Source organism: Rhipicephalus microplus, chromosome 7 (genome assembly GCF_043290135.1).
Source record: "Rhipicephalus microplus isolate Deutch F79 chromosome 7, USDA_Rmic, whole genome shotgun sequence".
Lineage (NCBI taxonomy): Eukaryota > Metazoa > Arthropoda > Arachnida > Ixodida > Ixodidae > Rhipicephalus > Rhipicephalus microplus.
In genome coordinates this window covers 25,787,166-25,809,552 of record NC_134706.1, presented here as the reverse complement: position 1 = coordinate 25,809,552, position 22,387 = coordinate 25,787,166, and the positions used below count along the sequence as shown (strand labels likewise).

The 22,387-nt window shown below is 44.8% G+C and overlaps 1 protein-coding gene across 2 annotated transcripts in view; it reads left to right on the top strand.

Moving 5' to 3' along the window:
- The window catches only part of mwh (multiple wing hairs), a 199,139-nt gene that overhangs the window by 173,452 nt on the left and 3,300 nt on the right, over positions 1 to 22,387 (top strand). For both annotated transcript variants that reach the window (XM_037430643.2, XM_075868855.1), the window contains exons 5-12: positions 8,096 to 8,146; positions 9,687 to 9,785; positions 12,191 to 12,343; positions 13,825 to 13,941; positions 15,401 to 15,541; positions 16,409 to 16,480; positions 17,494 to 17,562; positions 22,019 to 22,237. In XM_037430643.2, the coding sequence (XP_037286540.2) occupies positions 8,096 to 8,146; positions 9,687 to 9,785; positions 12,191 to 12,343; positions 13,825 to 13,941; positions 15,401 to 15,541; positions 16,409 to 16,480; positions 17,494 to 17,562; positions 22,019 to 22,237 (921 nt within the window). The remainder of the gene's footprint in view (positions 1 to 8,095; positions 8,147 to 9,686; positions 9,786 to 12,190; positions 12,344 to 13,824; positions 13,942 to 15,400; positions 15,542 to 16,408; positions 16,481 to 17,493; positions 17,563 to 22,018; positions 22,238 to 22,387) is intronic.

Sequence of the window (22,387 nt, the reverse complement as noted above, 5' to 3'; positions counted from 1 at the left end):
ACCCATAACAACGACCAACGTTCTTTCAGCGCCCGGGAATTAAGTCTCATTCGTCGCTATACTAGTGGCGAACAAAGGCGCGGCTATAAAGGTCTGTAACGATAAAGGTCTATAACGACGCACTTTGTCTAATGACGGTCGCCAGAGCGAAAGGAAAATTAGGCTGGCTTCCTTCGCCGGTCACTCACACCTCGCGACCTCGTCGAAACGTAGGCGGAGCTAACCGCGAAGACGTCTATTAGCGGTATACTATAGGGTCTTGTGTTAGCGGTGCGCTAGACCTAAACCGTAGTGAAAGAGAAAGCACGTTCACAGAGCGGTGGTCAGTTAGGCTCCTCGTCTCGTCGCCACGGGAATGGGAAGCCCGAGGCGTCACCAGCAGCTTTGGACGCGTGTTAGACCTTTACCAGAGCTCTTACTGCGGTTAGAACCGCTCCAGTGAAATAGAAATCACGTTCATTTAGTGTGTTGGTAACTTGGACTTCCCACTTGGCCACAAGGAGTGCGTAATTACTGGTGTCACTTTCTACGCAAGACGCTTATTAGATGTGTTCCATGCAGGGCTCTTGTTATGATCCGAACACCATAAGTGAAATAGTGAGCACTGCGCACTGCGTTTATCTGGGCTGTTATAGAGCTCTTGTTATGATCCGAATACTTCGAGTGAAAAAAACAAAAAAAACACGTTCGTGAGGCACGTTGGTAATTTGGGTTTTTCCCTTGCGCACTCAGGAGTGCGTTAAAGCTGCTGTCACTGAAATCGTCTTTTCGACGCGTTCTAAAGCTCTTGTGGCGGTCCACGCTCCTCTTTAGAGACGGAAAAGTACTTTCGCTTGATGTGCTGGTCAGTTAGGTTTCTCTTTCACTGACGCATAGGCGCGATATCATGGGCGTCTCTAAGCCCACAACGCGTCTGTCAGACAAGTTCTGGAACTCTTGTTACGATCCCACAACACCTTACTTAAGTGCGAGAGAAAGCACGCTAGCGTAATGTGGTAATCAGTTAAGCTTTCCTTTTTCCCACACTGGAGTGCAGAATCACTGGCGTCACTAACCACTCGAGACATTCACTAGAGGTACTTTTGGATATCTCGTTACGATCTGAACCCCACAAGTCAAAGAGAAAGCACGTTACCTATATGTGTGCTGTTCAGTAAAAGTCCCCTTCTCACCGTCATAGACGTGCAGAACTATAGAGGCGCGAATAATTGCATGCACTGGACGTCAATAAGAGGTGTACAGCGGCTGACGTGACAATCCCTTGAAAGAGAAAAGCTCGCTTTGTTTTGTCGGTCATGGCCGACACGAACATACCTCGGGCCCGGCATAATCAAACGGCGCCTCGCGTGCCTTGGGTGGTTAATAAGCTCCGCGGACAAAACTGTCAGAGCGATGGCATCGTATTATGTGGTTCATGCGGTCAGTGGACAACTGCGCTTGTAACGCTAAAGTCGTTGTCTGTACTTGTTCGTAAGCGGAGCGGTGATTGTGGCGTGACCGCTGGAGCAATCGGCGCAACCATTAGGGCCAGGAGTGCGCCCGCGTGAAGTAATCGTTAAGTAAACCGGGCAGTCGTGACATCATTAGGCGGTGCGTCAGGATGCGTAAAGAGAGTTCGTTGCGTAAGGTGTTGTTGGAAACTATTCGAAGCACTAACGGGTCGTGCTCAATTCTCATAGCGTTATTCGCAGCTTCTATTTGGTAGTTATCTGCCGCTTGTTCTTAATTAGTTTTCTGAAAGCTTACGCAGGAAGCGTAGGTGCTGTGCTTTATAGCGAAAACGGGCATCGTTAAGCACTTCCACAAATAATTATTCTCTTTGGCGTTGTTTGACTTCGTACAAAGTACCGCTGGTTTGTATAATCACATCCTTCTTTCTCAATTTCTCTATACAGCCTCTGCCACTCGTGGTTCACTCTATAGGTACACGCACACAAATTTTGCGGGTTCCTGTATGCCAGGAACTTCTTAATTAAATTTCAATAACCCAATCACTAATTAAATAATAATTCAATGCACTTTATGTTCTTTACTTCAGCTAGCAATTAAGTTGACTGATGGATTCATATTTCGGTACACATGTCGCTTTATTAATGTCTACCTAAGTAACTGTTTCATTCATTCATTCATTCATTCATTCATTCATTCATTCATACATACATTCATTCATTCATTCGTGCTTGCAATGAATCTAATTTCATTTTGTGAATCCTCTCATTGACACGAAGCCTTCCGTGGCACCGCTCTTTCACGTGTCGCACGAACGGGGCAGGACGACAGAGCGGCAGAAGAGACACGCGGTATAGATGACCCAGCGGATGCCACGACAAGACTCTTCCCCGTGTGACCCGAACCGTAAAACTCTTCGCGCTCGGCCCGATCGGTGGCGTCGATAAGAGCCGCCCGGGCGTGCGAAAGTGGCCCCTTTCCCAGCAGTGACGACGAATGACAGCCGAAAGGACGCTCGCGGTGGTCGTTTTCGGACGCCGCCGTCCAGGAACCGCTTGCCCCGCTGCACCTATCTTAAAAACCCCCTCCGTAGTCTGTGGGGCCTTCTCCACTTAGCAGTGGACGGTTTGTCAGTTGTGGACTTTGTGCGTGGAAACGCGCATGCACTATCTATTATGAGTCCCGAGAAAGAAAGCTTTGAATGGGCATGGTCGCGGTGTCACCGCTATGGTCGATCTTTCCTGGAGAACTTGCGCCCTGTGATCTCGTTTCTGTTCCCTGTTTCGAAATGTCCATCGAAATGAGATTCCTCTTTACACGTAAGAAGTGGTACTTGCACTCTTTACGTTCGCTACGGTCTGTTATATCTACATTTCGAACTTGCTTTATTTGTGAGCTCCCCCAGTTCATGCAGTCGTGTTTCCAGAACTTGACGATGTCCATACGAGTTTCTATAGGTCCCCACTTGGCTCGATATGGATGGAGATTTATATCGGCGTGCTTAATAAGAACTGAAGTACAACAGTAATCTGTGCAGTGAGAGATGGTGACCTGCGTTTTTCTCCAGTACTAGATCGTTGTACTTTATAACATGGGGACCTGCCTTGGTGGTCTAGTGGCTAGGGCATTCCCCTGCTGACCCCCAGGTCCCGGGATCGAATCCAAGCCACGGTGGCCGTATTTTCGATGTAGGTGAACATGCTTGAGGCCTTTGTACTTAGATTTAAGTGCTCGCTAAAAAAACTCCGGCGGTCAAAATTTCTGAAGCCCTTCACTATAGCGTCGCTCATAAAGGTGGTTTCGCGACGTCGAACCCCCAAAATTATTCTTATCATTGTCTATCACGTGGTGTTCCTGCTAGTTTCATGGGCTCCAAGCTGTAGCATTCCTAAAGCAAAAGTTATCGATGACACGAGCGGGCGTAATCATGAGAGTGTTTACGTGCCCATACATGGGGAGTTAGTTGTACCGGAAACTGCATTGGAAGAGTGCAGGAACATGATTTCCTTCGCCCGTGTATCCAGGGGGCTGAGCGTGCGAGTTTGCGGGCTCCATACGTAATTTTGTAAGGCATACCTCCAAGAAAAAGGCTCATTTACCAAGTGCTCCCATAAGCCGACTTCCCACCACGCCCTTTCTAGGAAAAGTCCTGTATACACTCCCGTGGTCTTGCTACGCATGTCTTCACTAGAAACAGCACGAGCGAGGATAAGAAAGAACGGATAGCATCAGTGCAGGCCCGACTGTTAAACTAAAGGATGCAGACCTGTTTACATGTCGGTAAAGACACAACGGGATGTTTTCGCTTTCGATTGCCATTGGATCGCTGCATCGACATCCATGAATCGAACCGACGAACATCCTGATCTGATTATGGCATCACGTTTAATTCACAAGTCTATTCACAGGGTGGGCATGAATGGGCCGCAAGGGCGGCTTTCTTTTGATTCTAAAGCCATGACGTGCACATCGAGAAAAGACAATTCTTTCGCAGTACTACATTATAGATGCAATCATGAGCAGTTTAACGGGCCCGCGAAGCGGCTGAAAGGCTATAGCCTATAGGTCTTTAGGTACCAACGACCTATAGGTCTTTAGGTACCAACGACCTATAGGTCTTTAGGTACCAACGACCTATAGGTCTTTTGGTACCAACGTGGGAGCGTCCCACTTAGGGCTAGAAAACTATCACGACCTACTGGACCTTAATAAAGTTGTTTCATCCATCCATTCGTTTCGCTTTACTGTACGACACAGTTTATACCGACCACTGTCGCATAATGCTTACCATTATAACGTATACAGCTACGTTGTCGACCACGTATACAGAGAGCACGACGAAAGCTGGGCTTAAAGCGATACGCGAAGCCCTCAGACTCCCTCACGAAAAGGACACCTCCACTCCACACACGAGTATGATAGGGAAGGCTTACGGACTCTCACCCACCCCGCTCGACTCTGCCGCTTTCCTCCAAACTTATCGCACCCTTACATCTATCATCTGATTCACGAAAAAAAAAAAGTCAAACGTCCAATGCAGCATATGCATCGTATAAGCCGAGCGTAGTCGTTTAGACAGCCAACAAAAGAAAATGGAGCTCGCCGAAATTAAACCGTACAGAGCGCCCTCTGTGGGGGAGGGTCCGCGTCGTTCGCCGCGCTATCCCATTATGCGAGGGCAACAATGAAGGTCCTTTCTTTTGACGAACGCCTCGCGAAAAATTTCGGCTCTCACCGCAATCGCCGAGTTACAGCCAGCGCTGTTCTGTTTTGAATGGGAGCTGATAAGATTGTTGGCGTGGCAGTCCGAATGCGAAACCGAAACTGTGACAACCCCTTTCTCCTTTCTCATCTTGATTTTCTCACTACCACGACGAGCAGGTCTCAACAAAAGCTAAGCGGTCCTTCAAGCTGTTTTCTTCCGTCGGCTTTGCATTTGTCTCTCTCTTTTCTTATCACAGACTGAGCTCTGTTGCAGTTTCTTCTCTTGCTGTCTTGGTAAGCCCGACTGGCACGCGGTGCATCAGAGGTGTAGCGTTGTCTCGGTCGGGAACTGAAGGATGGACGATTGAAATATCTCGCGTTGGGTCTTTTTTTCTTTCGGTCTTCGTAGTAGTGGCGTACAGATAAGTGCGTTGCGTGCACGAAAGCACGCACTCGCTGGTAAAAAAGGGGTTGATCCGAATCCTTACAGACGACATTTTCACCTTCCTTCACGACATGAGCTTTTCGTCATGGGTTAAGCTTGATTTTTGTTCTCTCTTTCGATACCTTCAGGGGTGCAACCCTTCGTTGAGATGGGGATGGGCAGAAGCTGACGTGTCATAAAATAAATGCTTGGTTGTAGATGGAAAATATGGAAATAAAATAGTACAGTGACACGTTAACTAAGTTTCTGTCACAAAGACAAATGCAAAAATAAGCTCAACGAATAATAAGACCGTCAGAATAGTTGACTGTACCGCTGCAGTTAGAAAATCAGCTTGTTGAAAACACTCCGAAGGGAGATATAAAGTTATAAGCATAACTCGAAACAAAAAGTAACAATTCTTAAAACGAAACCAACACAAGCAATGGATATAACGAATGATTTTTGTTGCCCGGAGGATCACATCTTTCTTGCGGCGGTCGGGTTGAATGCCTTTATGCGGTTAACCTGAACACTGAGAGCCACGTGCTCTGATCAAGTTTATCGCGTGTTCCGAGCTCCGACTGCGATAAAAATTATACTCTACAGCACTTATTTATCATGGGTAAGGTGAAGCGAAAGATGTAGGTCTGTAACATGATGCGGTATTGTAATCGTTCTGATGCCACCATCATCATCAACGTCGCCCTGGTAGTGGTCCATAGTGAAGCCCGAAGTTTAGATTTATTGTTTTCTTTTTTTCTGCTTGTGGAAATGGCATGGTGGTAAAACCAATGGGGCTGTGTTCGCTCAAATCTAGCATTCTAAGGTTTCTTCTAATCGTAACTGAATCGTGCTGTTTACGATAGAGTACGAATCATACACACCTCACTGGCTCCCTGGTTACCGGAAGTGGTAGATGATGGTGTAATAGAGTGGGAAAATAAGTGAAAGAAAGGTAATTGTGTTAGTTGTGTTTAGAAAAAAGTTATAAATATATTTTTTTCGCGCGGCACAGTTTTAGCGTGAAGAAACGATGCTATACTGTCAAGGAGGGGGGAAACAGACGACAGTATGAGCGTCGGCGTCTGTTTTTTTTTTCCTTCTTGACCGTATAGCATCTTTTCTTCACGTTCAAAGTGAGCCGCGCTACACGCAATATAATTTTATCATTAACCAACTCAGCCAGTCAGCAGTACTTGTGGTTGTAAGCGTTTGTTTGGGAAATATACACATCTACTTTAACAGAGAAAAAAAGAACTTTTTTTTCGGTTATTATTACATTGTAGCCAGTTACATTTTAGCGTCCACAGGGCGGCAAAGATCCGTGCCTTCGTGACCACCTGCATTGGTTCATAGTTTTCCGGTTTTGTCTGCCATATGTTCCTACAAACAGCACAAGACAAGGGCAAACGAAATGAAAGCATGATAAGAACATAACATGTAACCTGCCCAAGGCCTGTTGCCTTGAACGGGCTGTTATCAAGAAAATTCATTGCAAAACCAGAAAAAAAAAATCACAGCATATCCACGAGGTGAATGATGACGAGTGGGCGAAGCAGACGGACGGATGGATGGACGCACGGACAGACGCGCGAACGCACGCATAGACGGACGCACGGACGGACGGACAGACGCGCAGTAGGTAAGACGGACGCACGGAAACATGGACGGACTGACAGCTGCTTCGCCCCACTCATAATCATTCACTCCGTGGATATGCTGTGACACCGTTTTTACTGACCTGAAATGCAATGCGACTGGCTACTACGACTACGACAACTATGACGACACGGGACTTACGACCCACGGCGTAAGGGGCTTCGCCCGTAAAAACGTTATGCAAAATAATAGATGCAAGTTCATGAATCCAGCTTACCTAGGAGGTGCAAGTATCCGTCACACGCACCCATACACTCAACCAAATCCGCGCGCCACTTGCCCAAAGTTGCAGATGGTGCTTCCATCTATGAATTGACTTCGTTAACTTCTCCGGGCCTACTAGGTGGTGGCAGCATCGTTGAGTGCACGAATATTCAGATAGGGGAGGCACTGTTCAGACCCACAGATTTGCAACCCCGTACATTGAAGTGTCTCATAGAGAACGCTACACTTCTCAGATGTTTTTCTTTAGCCCGGCGGTCTGGTTTGCTATAGTTCTGGCCCTCTGGTGCACGCAACGAGAGGTGTTCCGCTGCAATACCAAGCTACTCGCGTGATCTTGGTTTCATAAATGGAATTCGTGACGTGCGTATGTTCAACGCGTCAAAAGTTTACTCCCATTTAATTCGATTAAATTTCTCCATTCTCCATATTTTAATTGATAAAGCTTGATATTCCCCATGTTCCGCGTTCATTTTGGGTCATTGAACTACGCGGTACAATATATACTGTTCTCAAAACGGATTCAAGAAGTCGCGCTGCAAGTCTATAGGGAGAGGAGGCTTTTGGTCATCAGATGAAACCAGTTAAAGTTAACTTTTAAGTGAGGAGAGTTTCTTAACGAACCAAAGGCACTTTGGTCGGGGCAAAAAGAAGTGTCCAACGTCATTAGACTTATAATTCACATAACTGAGCAATTTTCTTTCTGTGGCACTGTGGCCGCCAGAGTAAATATTGTTCTGCACTGCTGTTTGCTAGCCACTCAAATGCTTTTGCTGCGTCAACCTGCCCCCCCCCCCCCCCCCCATCCGCTCCCCACTTCCTTAAAAATTGTCCATTTTCTTTGAATACATATGCGCATAGATAATATCACACACACACAACTCCCATAAAAGAAATTGTAGACCCCACTCATGAAATGTTTATGGTCGTACCCCGGGCCTGCAGTGCTGGCACCCAATGCATGTATGTGTAATTAAGTGAGAATACAGAGACGGAGATATCTAAGATTACCACCGAGTTCTTGAAACAGTATGTAGTGAACATTTATTTTTCTTTATCAGTTTAATTGTCCAAAGTGAAATTTTATTACGACGACGTTTGTCCTTGAAAGCGTACCTATTTGTTCCCTTTCAGTCAGAAGAACTGGACTGCTTACAATGCCTTTTCTACTCGCTCCGATGCCAAGTGAGTGTCTTTTTCTTTTTCTGAGGCAAACTTTCATTCTTTACCCAAGCAACTGAGGATTCATATGAAGGCCGCACTAAGTTTTTCATATGTAACAATGATGTGTTTAAAGGGACACTAAAGTCAAATAACAATTTACGTCAGAGTGAAAGCTCAATGTATAACGACAACTAAAACGACAATATTATCAACAACAGTGCCCTACTTACCAAGAAATTAAAGTAAATGCACAAGAATACAAGCACCGCTGTAGGACATCTTCAAAATGATCCCGATAACAACAGACGTACGGACCGCCTTCAATTAATCACTAGCAATCGATCTAACTGCACCAAATAAAGAAACTTCCGTGCATCAAGAGACGCAATAAAATTTGTCTTGTTCGTTTCTGTTTGATTCATGAAAAAAAAAACCGCCGGACGTTACTATGGGGAATTGCGCGAGTGGTTAAAAAACTAAATTTTCGTGCGGGACATGGGAAATGTAGTGCCATCTAGCGGCACGCAGTTAAAACAAAAAAAACGTAGACAATTTTGAAGTTCATGGCGGGAAATTGATCATTGGCAGTTGTTGCTGCTGTGGCTCCCGCTGATTTCGGTTTGCTGCTACTAGCGCATAAAGCCGAGTAATGTTGTGCATGGCAACAGCGATGTGAGACAGTCCGGCGAGTCCGTTTCTAGAGGCGGGTAATTTGAAATGCGCTAACCCGATGCGCGCCACTAAAACGTGATTTTATTTCAAAATAGGTCCTTCCTTGGCGCAAAAGTAACTTTACGAGGTTTCTGGACCGCCATTTCAACAATCAACGTCAACTTAATAGTTGCCTTTAGTGTCCCTTTAAGGATAGTGGACTGATACTTGAATGAATGTTTCTTGGGGGTAAAACGTATTCTTACGTGGCTTCCGAAAAGTGGCCTTTATTCTAAAGAGTGTTAAAAGGGCTGGTACCTCGACATGAAGTCGTGATTTTTAATAGAGATATATTCTAAACAAAAACATATCTACTTATTGGTACATGAATCCATGGGAAGAGGAAAATTACTTTTGTATAGTGGAAGAAATATTAAAAGGAAACGCCCCGGCGCGGAGGTCAACTGGCTAAGGCACTCGGCTGCTGACTCGCAGGTCGCGGGATCGAATCCCGGCTGCGGCGGCTGCACTTCCGATGGAGGCGGAAATGTTGTAGGCCCGTGTGCTCAGATTTGGCTGCACGTTAAAGAACCCCAGGTGGTCGAAATTTCCGGAGCCCTCCACTATACGGCGTCTCCCATATTCACATGGTGGTTTTGGGATGTTAAACCCCACAAATCAATTAAAAGGAAACGGAAATGCTTAACAAAAGAGCTTTCTACCACTGGGAAAACCATTAAACCTACGACCACAGCTCCCACAGACGGCGTAGGATATAGTACTCCAGGTATCTCGGTCGAACTAATTTACACAATTATACCGTCTTAAGCCAACCCAATTAGGGGGTCATGTTTGAGGCTCATATTGTTGGAATATTTTTTTTTTCACTCGCTGGTAATCACGTTCGCAGAAATCTCTCGCGAAGATTGTCAACCACGGCAGTGGACTCTGCACCATCGCGTCAAGCATCATGTCCAACTGCAGCAAGTCTCGGAAGCTGGCTCTAGAGGTAAGCTACAACTGATGCTCGAAAGGGCTGTCAGGTTGCACGAGAAATAGTAGCTGCTACGAGAAGTTGCAGCGATTTGACACCCTATATCCTTTTCAGCCATGGCGTACATCTTAAAGGATATTGATTATTTTATAATGACATCATGTATTGATCGTTCTTCACGTTAAGTTGTTGTTATTCTTCTTTTCCTGGTTTCTTTTGTTACCTATCAGTAAGAGTGCTTACAACGCTTCATGGGCACCTTGAAAAGGAGTTAAATGAGTGTTTACTTCTGCTTGAAATTACGACATTTAGTGATGATATTGTGCCTGACCTTGATGTAATGACTCATTGCCTCGGCTTTCATGCTCGTCGGAAGAACATATTAGTTCAGTAGCCTAATTAAAGAGGCCATGGTCACGCATCGATTTACGGTTTTCTGCGAAAAATAGAAGTTGAGGGTACCATTATGGCTATACGTATACAGTTCATCCTCGAACAAGGTCACACGCGGTATGTATTCATTTTAAACTCTTGATGATAAAGAGTCACTTGGTAAATTATCTGCTATATGGCGAACAAAGTGTGAACTTTGGCTTGTCACATTTTGTGTGAGTGACATTCGTGTGATTGACAGAAATGTTGTCTGTCGCAATGGAGGCATACGAAGGCTAGAATAAACACAGGCATTGTGCTAGAGAGTGATTTTGCCAACACATGAGCCAGAACTGGTGTTGCTAATTCACTTGGCAAAGGTCTCTGGTTTCTAAATCTTATTTCTTCCTCATTCAATGTAAACGACTTTAAAAACAGCCTTTGGATCGACTCTATAGATTGCTCACAAATACCCATAGCACCACGTTTACCTATAATCGCAGCTTTCCATTTACCTAAATGTAACACCGACTGTGGCAAAATTACATTCTCCATCACGGAGCATTAATAATGGAGTAACACCCTACACACGTAAATCATCATCTTCAGTGGATGCAGTCAAACAGGAATATAAGAAATATTTTGCGTAATTATTAAATCATAATAGTTTGTTACGCAAAACATTGGACACCGTTGCTCTAAAAATGTTTGTAAATTTAGATTTGTATTTTATGGTTAGTTCTGGTACATTTATAACTCACCGTTACGTGCTCCTCGTATAGCAACGAACATGTTTTTTTTTTCTGCGAGTGCGTTCACTACTCATCTACGCTTACAATGCGAAATTTTGACCTCCTGTAATAACTGATCACCTGTAATAACTGATTTGGTAACCGAGTATCCATCTGCAGTAGCTTGGCATTGAGACACTCGTCTACATACTACTAGCAATAAACGTATATCTTTTGAGCGAATAAGAAGTGAAACAGAAATGTGCGGTGACAAGAAGGGAGATCGTAGATTAAGTGAAGAGGATCGAAGTTCGCGTGATAGTTAAAGGACGCTATGACATGTCTGGCTGGGCCCTCAGTCCAGGCCTTAACTGCCTCTTGTGACTCGCGCAGCTTCGTCGAGGAGGGCCAAGTGGCTCTTCCGGTTATACAGCCTTACCAGTGGTGCCCCTCACTGCGACGCGAAGTCCGTGACCAATAGATAGGAAATCGTTTATGATATACAGTGTGGCTCCTGGTTTAAGGTGGCAGGTCGTAAGAGTCAGTCATTCGTCGTGGTGGAGCAGTGGTTAAGGTGTTCGTCTCCTCACCCGAAGGTAGCGGGTTCGATACCGGCTGGGAGGATCGCACTTCGACGGAGGCGAAACGGTAGAGACCCGTGTGCCCTGCGTTGTCGGCGCTCGTTAAAGAACACCGGATGTTGGGAACTCTCCACTATACGGCGCCTCTCATATTCATATTGTAGTTTTGGGACGAAAAACCTAGGATGTTATATTAGTAATAATAATAATAATAATAATAATAATAATAATAATAATAATAATAATAATAATAATAATAATAATAATAATAATAATAATAATAATAATATTATTATTATTATTATTATTATTATTATTATTATTATTATTATTATTATTATTATTATTATTATTATTATTATTATTATTATTATTATTATTATTATTATGTACGAGTCAACTGTTCACATATTTGTTCGAATGTAGGGAGCAGCTCAGACGACGGACGGATGGGATGACGTGAGTGCTAATGGTAACTTAAAAGTTCATACGTGTGCACAATCAAAATGTACATCTAGACCACCAACCAGTACGTGCCACGTGACCTAGACGCACATTTTGATTGCGCACGCAATGAACTTTCAGTCGTAGTATTTAAGTCGACGTTCGTGACGTCCGACTCTTCGTCTTCCGTCTGTGTATTCCCACTGCCCGTTCGACCAGATGTGGCTGATGGTTTCGAGGCACATGCACCGTTTGCATTCTTCGCTCTATATTCGCTCTTTCGTTTCGGCAGCTCTTGACCAAGACGTGCGAGGACCACCCTGCGGGTCACGTGAAGGTGCTCGAGGCCATGTCGTCGGTGCGACTCATCTTCGGGGAGCCGGTGCGCTTCAAGTTCCTCGTCTCCATGTTGCTGGGGGGAGGCAAGATGACGGCCGGATTCGAGGTCAGAGCATGGTCCCCGCAGTTCTTTTTTCTTTACGTTTACTACTTTTAAAACGAGAGCGAGCTTTTTTGCGCCTGCAGCTACCTACTTTTCATGACTACTTCTACCAACCTGTTCATCGCACATCGACTGTGTTCCAATACTCAGCGTAGATGGATAAATTGACAGCTAAATGAATGGCAGCCATCTTAAGTCTCATTCTGACTCTCACGTAGCCAGCCAAATAAACAGTTCCGAGAAGACCGCATCGTATAGAGAAATACGGTGCAGGCTACTTTGCTGTCTAAACAAGATGGCGGCTAAGGGAATCGCTCAGATCAAATCTCGCCGGAATGGCCGTCTGCATACAAACAGACGCTTTCCCGGACGCTCAATGTGAGTAAGGTTTATTTGTTTTTTTATTGCAACACGAAATAAGCCAGAAATTACAACTGTTACGTTTGTTTATTTTAGCTTTTTCTTCTTAACGCGAGGAGGCGCATCGTCGCGTGAAACCCGTCTAAATGTGTTCCATTACTCGGATTATATGGGCTCGATGGTGTCTTCTAAGCAGTTTTCGTAGACTGTCTACGTGCTGTCTAAGAATCGGAACACAGCCATCTTCATCGTTTGCGATGGGATAACATTTACCTGCCTACCGCTATATATATGCTCGTTCAACACAACGACGCAACACCACAGCTGAATTGGCGCCGCCAAGAATGGGATCCGGCCCAGGGAAAGGGGTCGCATGCAGGTGGAGAGCTTATGCGTTCAGTTTGACTAGCGTAAAATGCCGATCATGACCCCCCTCTTCACCTATAGGAAAGAATCGTCCGAGCAGATTAGAGAAAGGGGCGTTTGCTCGGTCCCAAAATGAAATTTAGGATGGCGTTGTGAGAGCTGCTAAAAATTTTAAAAATGCCCATTAATGTTGCTAATGAAATGGTTCATTTAGGAAGCACTTTATAAGCACTATTAAACACAAATTCAGTGTAATGTTCTTGTAGTGCTTTCTACACAAGCCTTAAATATCCCTTGAATTTGCAGTGTAGGCACCAGTGCACATGAAACTACTTTTACCCCATTAAAGCCCTGAAAGATTGCAAATATCCTGGTTGGGAATGTTTCAAAATGAAATCGTAGGTCTGGGTCTTTCGTAGATGATGGTTCTATGGAAAGACGCACAATATAAGCAAGAAGGCGGGACAAGACAAGTCGAGATGGCTGCTGTCTTGTCTTCAGATCTCGACCTTGTTTCTGTTGCAAAGTGTTCATCGATGAACACTTGCTGTATGTCAGATAGTATAATACGAGCCCCGGCAGTTAAATAAAGTGGTTCCAGTAGTAACGTTCATTTTGTTGCACTGTTAATGGTTGCTTCCCTTTAAGAGTACCTCGATGCAGTAGAATATGAAGACGGCAGGTAGACATGGTTTTCTCATTATACGTTCTTTTCTTCCTCCTCATTGGTTCTCCATCATCCCTCGGCCAACGAGCAGTTCTCTGCGATGTACTTCTTCAACATCTTGCTGTCCAACAGCAAGACACCGTCCGAGCGAGTACGTCTGCAGAGTGAACTCGAAGAGGCCGGCTTCGACGTCACCGTCCTCGAAAAGGTTAGCGCCTCTTGCTAGACCGAGAACGACTTCGAACGACTCTTGCACCGTAGTCTGGAACGCTCGTAACATGAACCACTTCGACAGGCTCTCCCACACAGCGGGCAACTGCTGCTTGCTGTGCGAACGTTCGCGATTAGCTTCTCTGCGTGGTGAAATGATAACAGTATTATTAGATGCTAAGAACTTGCACAGCGCGCCAATTACTGCTACCTGGATCCGAGCCGGGGTCAAACACGACCGTTTTTTTTTCTGACAGTTGCTTCTTAAATATGAGTTGAATGCGGTGGCTCAAAATCAGTGAGACTGTGTCTGTCCGACCACAATCTACTAGAAATACAAGGGTAAGGAAATGAATGTTGACGCATAGCACGCCGCTTTGCCATGTATGCTACACATATCTTTTTTTAAATTATCGCGACAACAAAGTACCTTTAACTGAATTAGAGCGCGCACACAGACATCATTCGTGCTATTGAAATACAAAAAAGTACTCCCTAGAACGAACGAAAGAAGTGGGCCATGTATCTGCGTGTTTCACTGCAAATTTTGCCTGAACACGGTAGGCCTATGTCTGGAGAGGGAGAATTAAAGGTGTAATTGATGTTATGTGTGCGAAGTTCAATGAACCAGATCATTAGGTGCTGCGTGAGACATGAGCGCCATCTAGCAACAACCTGAAAAAACGAAAGGACCTGTAGAATGCGCAGACACGGTACAGGTAGCAGCGCCGTATAGTTTTAGCAAAGCGTTGAAAACACCCACCCTTTCGTGCAAACCGTAGCATTGTAAGCACAGTGCCTTGGTTAAACACTATTGTATGTTTTTCATGGATGTTTATTCATGAAAAAAATACTCGTGTTTTAAGTGTGCGCGACTTCTTAAATTCCTATGTCTACATACATCAGTGTATCATTAGCTGTAAAACGAAGCAAATACAATGTGCCAAATGAAATGTACGTTACATCGCTGAGCTAATGCACTTGCATTATATCGTTCAAGGGGTCAGAACCCTTCGGGCATTTTATTGCCTTCAGCATTTTCTTACATGAGCAGTTATGTATTCTCCCCACAAAATAAAAAAAATTAAGTGGACTTATTTCAGCTGTCTTTCGAGATTAGAAAAATTCTCCGGTATCCGCATATTTCTCAACGCCTTCCGTTGCCGATAAACGACTGACTAGAATGACCTCACCCATCTGATCCCTGGAGAACATTTCCACAAAGTCTGAATAGTACTATAGTTCTTGAACATACATGCTCCTGTTGGCGAATCCCGAGATCTTTCAGGGGTGCTATTGACAGGGGAAATAAGGGATATTATATCCCTAAACTAGTATGCCACACAAGGGTTATTCTCAATTTCATTGTTAACATGCCGCATGAAGGGTCTTTAAAAATGAAAGTGAAGTGATACCTCTTCGTCGAGGTGACTCAGTGTACTTCACCCATCGTGCAGAACCTGCATGAGAAGGGTGTTCCTTCGACGGACGACGTGTGGGATGAGATTGGTCGCTGGAAGCGCAACTACCTCGACGTCAGTACAGCCCTCAATGAACACAAGCGAGTAGGCAGCGAGAACGGCAAGCTTCGAACCGAGGTACGTACGACAACATTATAGTTGTTTTCGTTCTCAGTCATTGGATAGTCAGCCTAAAGACTGAATATAGCGCGGGTTGTACACAGGACAGAGAAGGAATATTGACGCATAAGGGCTGGACCTATAGATTTGTGTTCCTTCTATGTAAATTGTACACAGATGCACAGCACATTTCCTGTGCATCAGTGTTCGTTCGCTGTCTAATGTCGAATTCACACTCTCCAGTATTTACGAACAAACTGTCCCAGAAACGAATTTCGTAAAGATACTGGAGGGTTGCTTCACATGCTAAAGGGACCAAGAAACCCCCTGCCTTCATATTCTAACTTGTTGAGCGAGGGTCTCACTGGAATCGCTGTTTGGGCAATGGGATAAACTTGGGCAAGTGGTCCTGTTTTTCTCAAAGTGCCAACAAGACAAAACCACTTGCCGAACTCATAGTTCCAGTGACGTCCTTTGTTTAATTATTTTCAACCCCTCCCAACATCCATCTTTGTCTTGTTTGGGTTTACTTGGATCTCAACACCCTTCCTGGTGTGCTTTTCAAAGCACCCTAACCCACATATAGTCGAACGTGTGCTGTAGAAAGAAATTCCAAAAGTACGAACGCCCAACAAAATTAGAGGCAGTGGTTGTCAGCAGCATACGAGAGGCCTCAAATTTGACAGCCATTGACATATCTCAAAAGAGATGGGTTTCACATAAAGGAGAAAAAGAATCGATGTTTGGTGTCAAGATGAACTTCGAATTCAGAGCCTGCCAACAGTTCCTTACTTTGAACAGAAATGTGGCCAATGTTTTACGACTCAAAAAATGAATTGAAAGTCCCTAAAACTGCCAGTGCCTCAACTTTGCTTGGTACTTTAGGTGGAACTCCTTAGGCGTGCCCTCAGAAAACTGGAGGAAGACAAGATGAACTTGATCCAAGTTGAACGAGAGGTGAGTAACAAGAAAGTTGTCATTAAGATATAGTCATTCAACACAAGGTCTTAGTGAAATAAAACACAAGGTCTTAGTGAAAATTGCCCATGAGGATAGTATACTGTGTCTTTACTAATGGCTGACTCTACATCTCCGTAAAAGCGTTCAACCAAATGATCATCATGGCACGATGTAGGTGCGTAGGCCTGTAACACCTTGATCTTGTACATTTTGTTAAACTTAATTCTGATACTTGCCACCTTGTCCCTGATGCTAATATATTCTTCTATGTTGCCAGCGATATCCTTGTGTATGTAAAACCTCACTCCTAGTTCTTTTCTGTCAAGTAATCCACGATAGCATAAGACGTGTCACTTCTTCAGCACTCTATAAGCCTCACGTGTCCTCCTAACTTCGCTGAGCCCTATTACATCCCATTTAACACCCTCTAATTCCTCGAATAGCACAGCTAGACAAGCCTCACTAGATAGCTTTACAGTGTTAAAGGCAGCCATGTTCAGATTCCAAGGAAAGTACAGGAGTCTTATTAGAAGTTATTCTATTGTAAATGTCAATGAAGAACAGTGGATGGAAAAAATAACTTGCAGATGGCAGGCTGCAAGTTGGTAGAGCATCGGATATTCTGTCCGATGCTCTACTAACAGAGCTACGGTGTTCGTCATCCCCCGAGCACTTTATAGAGTACAGTATATGCACAATAAACGGGGGGGGGGGGGGTGTCAATCAGCGCTGCCACTAGTCATTACGGCGAATATGGAACACTGTCCTGTTTTCCTACAGTCCTGGGAAGAATTTAACAACTGATGCGATGCGTCCTTTATATATGTTTTAAATATGAGGCGCTCTTCCAATACCAGTCTGTAATGTTCACAATACATGACTCCGTATAACCAAAAAAAAAATTGCATGTGCCTTTCCTGCCAGAGCTTCAGACGAGATTCACAGTATTATCAAATAAAGAGAAAATAAATTCACAGTGTAACCGGTGGGTTGTTCAATTTTCTCTGCAGCTTAAGGAGAAGTGTGAAGACCTCAAGCAAGAAGTGCTTACCCTCAAGAAAGTGATCGAGGAACCAAAGGTAGGCCACACTCTCTGGGCTCATTATCAGAACCAGCGTGGTAGACGAGTTGTGTTGCAAGATTGCAGGAGGTGCAGAGTTTGCAAACTGTAGGCTGTGTGCCAAACGTTTACTATAAACAGCTAGTGTAGTAAAGAGAAGCTAGTCCTCATTCAACACGCATTCCTGAAGCATATGTGGAATACATTTGCTATGTATTTGTAAGCAGTTCGATGCGAAAGCCTTATATACCTAACTAATGCTGGATTGCATAAGCTGGTATGAGTGCATTTTCACGGAAGGAAGCACAAACGGATGGATAGGTAAATGGATGCATGGACAGATGGACACACGGACGTATGGACGCTTTTCCCCACTCATCATCATTCAATTCGTGGATATGCTGTGAAAACCACTAACGCCATCTAGTTACATTCCTGAGGACATATCACACAACACCATCTATTGAGCACCTCATAAAGTAGAGGTGACCACATAGTACTACTACTACTACTTCTAGTACTAAAGAGAAGGGAACGACCCACGGCTTAAGTAACTTCGCCGCTAAAAACGCCTTCGAAAGTTTCGCCTTGGAGACAGACGCCTTAGGCCTGCGAGTTTTTTGCTCTGCACCTCATATCAGATTCACATTGCGGAAATGTCATCGTCACGAGTTTTTTTAAGTAACAATTTTAGTTTAAAAGGTCTGGACTAGGCATAATGCAAATAGGGAGAGTTTGTTTAGCCATTACGTGAATTGACAATATTAATACCTACATTGAAGGAAACTGACAGCACAACTAGAAAAATGACGACGGTCTTACAGAGTACTCATGTTAGCAGCTGCTGCATAATAATATCTCCATGAGAAATGTCATCATTTCAATGATCCCGAGGCCCATGGAACGGCATTTTGCTCTCCCATAGTAGCACTCTTAACCGTTAACAATTTTACAGCGGAGGCTGTTACAACATCACTTTTCGGGTCACGCGCAGTTGTTGTCCGTCACCGCCGGTGTCTGTGGCCACATCGCACTAAATTGGTACCCGGACCCGCTGCTTGCCAGGCCAATATTTTACCACTGCGTTACGCCGGTGTTTATAACTTGTTTTCAAACTTGCCCTAGACAGGCATGACCTAGCACGAATGGCACTGTGGGGCTCGAAACCAGGTCCGCTCGGTGCCAGCCTAGTATTCTACCACTGAGCTACACTGTTGCTTGTTACTTGTTCTCAAACATGCCTTAGGCAGGCTTGATGTCGGGAAAGCATTCGCGTTAAGACGACCTACAAAGCATATTACAACAGCGAAAGAACAACCAGTCTTCGCACAATGCGAATAGCGTAACGGGTGGACCGTCCAATACTTCAAATCATCACAAAAGCTTGTTCTTGTTCTCCTATTAACTGTGGTGCATACCCACTTCAGCCATAATTCCTCATCGTCGTCAGCCACTGCACGGGAAATTGGCACAAAATTCCTTGCAAGTGTTTAGCGTCTGCGGAGGCCGAGGATGCGTCGGAACACATTATGGACGCGGCAGAAGCGGAGGACGCGGCTGAAGGTTGCGTAGATCGAGCCACACCCGAGCGCATCCTTTACCATTCAAACGGCAAGCTATTTATCTCTCCCACTTACCGCTGCTCACGAGCATCTCGGGGGGTAATATTGTTTTCAGCATTACCCGCCAGATGGCGCAATGAGCGCATGTCGCCCAAAGCCCCTTAATATAGAGAAAGTAGCGACACTCTCCTTCATATCCTCCCCAAAGTGTCCAACCCTGCTCTTCCAAGTGCCCAGACCTAATCTATATCCGCTCTCGAACAGCCACCCTGCGGGCGCTGGCCCTATAACCCTGCCACTTTCCTATCAAAAATGCTGCGTCACGCTGATAACACGCGCGATGCTCGTCGCGGCCCGAGAGGCGAGAGGTGGGAGAGTAGTATGCTTGGTGCGGCGGCTCGGTTAGAAAAAAGGCGGTACTTTCCTAAAAATACCCAAGGGCTTTAATGCTGCCAAGGGAGCCATAGAGTTTCCTAAAATAAACTAGAGGGGACTCTGTTGATGCGATCATTCAGCGACAATGGGAATGATGGGTAGTACACACATTTGTCTAGTCTTCGTACCTGCGGGCGGTGAATCGTACTCGTGGCTTCGTTTATTGCTGGTTACGGTTTCGTTCTGAAGGAAAGAAAAAACCATTTTGCACTTTGTGACCCGATTCAAAATGGTCAGCCTAAAAAAGTGAGGTTGTGAAGCGCAAACGCGGAACATTTGCTATTTTTTTTTTCGTGAAAAAACAGCTCCAAGCCACATGAACGCGCACGGAGCCAAAAGCGAGCCAGCAGTACAAATATTAGGCAAATGTGTGTACTACCCATCATTACCATGCTCGCTGAAGGGCAGTGCATTGCAGCTCCCATTGACATTAGCGCCAGAGTTCCCTCTAGTGCATATTAGGGAACACTATGTAGGAAACCTTCATGTGTGCGCGTGGAATGCCCCTTTCATCCAACTGTATGTGCTTCGGTGAACCCACCGCTCCATTGATTAAGCCACCGGACACGTCAATGTTTAGGGAAAGCATGTATGAACAAATTACATGCTTTGTTCATGAATGTTTCAGCTCAACGAAGGCGCGCGCACATGAAGGCTCCCTAATGTCGCCACATCGCGCAGCGGCACCCGCTCTGATCTCTTACGCTTAGTTTGCCCTGCTTAGAGAAGGGGAGCGACGCTCCCTCACGCGCCCTTATACCGCGGTGGCGAAGAGGAGAGGATCGTACACCTTGGCTGGCCTCGGGCTTTAGCTGGAACGATTCTGCTGTAGTTACCGGGTTCACAAAGGTCACTGCAATCATTGCAGTCTCCGTTTGCGAAAAGCGCGCGCTTTTCAGACACAGCAAAGTAACAAATGAGACGCTTATTCGCGTGTATCCATACCTGTGAGTACGTTTTGTGCGTCATTCGTGCGTGAGGAACGTGAACCATGTTTCGATCTGCTATCCATTCTGCGCGTGACATTTCGATTTGTTGCTATCGCGTTCATTGCTTCGCCTTTGCGGCAAAGCTGTGACTTTTTTTTAAAAGTGATTACGGGAAAGTCGCATAGCACATCCGTCGAGTGGCTACTTAAAAAAAAAGGTGCGTAATTATTCATTAAGAAGTGATGCAGACTGTCCGATGACAGTTTTTGAAATACAGCCGTTGCTTATATTTGTTTTTGCGATGCCCAAGCACTCTCGATGAACTCTGTTTTCAAATTAGTTTCGCTTTTTATTCGCCATTTCGGTTACGGTTACTTGATTTCTGTGCGATCAAGGCTTACCTTCAAGACCTTAGCACGAAACTCGTACTTTATTGTGGTAGTTACACGGGATAAAGGAAAAAAAAAAGCTTTCCCTGAAGATGTGCCATTTGAGCATTTCATTGTTGCTACGAAATTCGTGCTTTATTTTTACTTTAAAACTTTTAAAAGTAAAAACAACCTGCTCATTGCTGGAACTGTCGAGAGTGTAATAAGAGTCGACATGCTTGCAGAGAGCATTTATGAAGAAATCGATCATATTTTGCTAAGGTTCACACTGACGAGAATGGTTTCCTAATGTGCCATAAATTTAGAAGCCATCGCAATTCATACTATAAGCAACCTTAAGCCAATATAGTATTGGCAAGGAAGGCAGATATGTGGAACTTCTTCTAGCCCACACTGTATTTGGAGTAACGTCTTTGCTTATGCTGTAACGTTTATAGAAAATATTACCTTCATGACATCCTTATTGTGGGTTCTTGCAATGAATCTGTATTTAATTAGGTATCTCACTGTCAAATATAATGAGAAGAAACGTCCGTTACTTATTTCGGTAGTAGTAACAGTAGTGCATTTTCTTATGGGTAAGGTAGAGCGGCATAGCATCCCTTTTTCTTTAGCGCAGCCAGTAATATATATACTTATTTTTTTTCTGTAACCTGTATAGCACTGAGAACAACTTAATTATAACCGTATAAGTGGGGCTTGCTTATATTCGAGGCACAAAGCATCTACATTCATCACTCACACTAAGGACGAAATAAATGATATTACGACTGGTAAAATCATAGCAACATCCCATGGTGCGAACGCGTTTGCTACAAAGAGTCTTGATAGCTTTCACAGCGCTGTAAATGATGTATCAAACTGGAGTAGAGTGGGCTGTACGCTTAGTCAAGTGATAGTCACTCTTCGGATGCTTTCCATAAGCTATTCTGGCCCAGGACCGGGCAAAGCAAGGCTTCCCAGGCTTCCGTAGCGTTGATATCTGCTTTAGCCCCTGAGAAGCCATCGCATTTAAAAATTATTTGGCTGAAGGTCTCTGTCGCCTAGCAGTGTACGCGATAGGATGGCGTCAGACCAAAGTGAAGCTGTGCATATGGACAGTTCCACATTAGCACCCCCTTCACTACCAATACAATTTACGTCTCCGTTCTTACACGCAGACTTCTTCCAAGACCTCGGACACGGAGGACAGCGACCAGAGCGACGCGCAAGCCACGGACTCGGGCCGCTCCAGCTTCCTGGAGTACTCGACCGAGATCGAGCAGCCAGCGGGGGAGGAGGTTCTCATCGACGTGCCCACCATAAGACCACCGGACGGCTTCCAGTCCGATTCGGACGACATGATCCTCGCCGAAAAAAGGGCGCTCGCCTCGCTCAAGGTATTTATTTATTCATTTATTGAGACACCTTAAGGATCTTACACACAGTTTCACATCAGAGGTCGCGGAAGCAGACGAGTTAGTTAACATTAACCCAATATGACTGAATGGGGTTTTTCAAAAAAAGTGTGCATGGTTGACGTGAAGGAC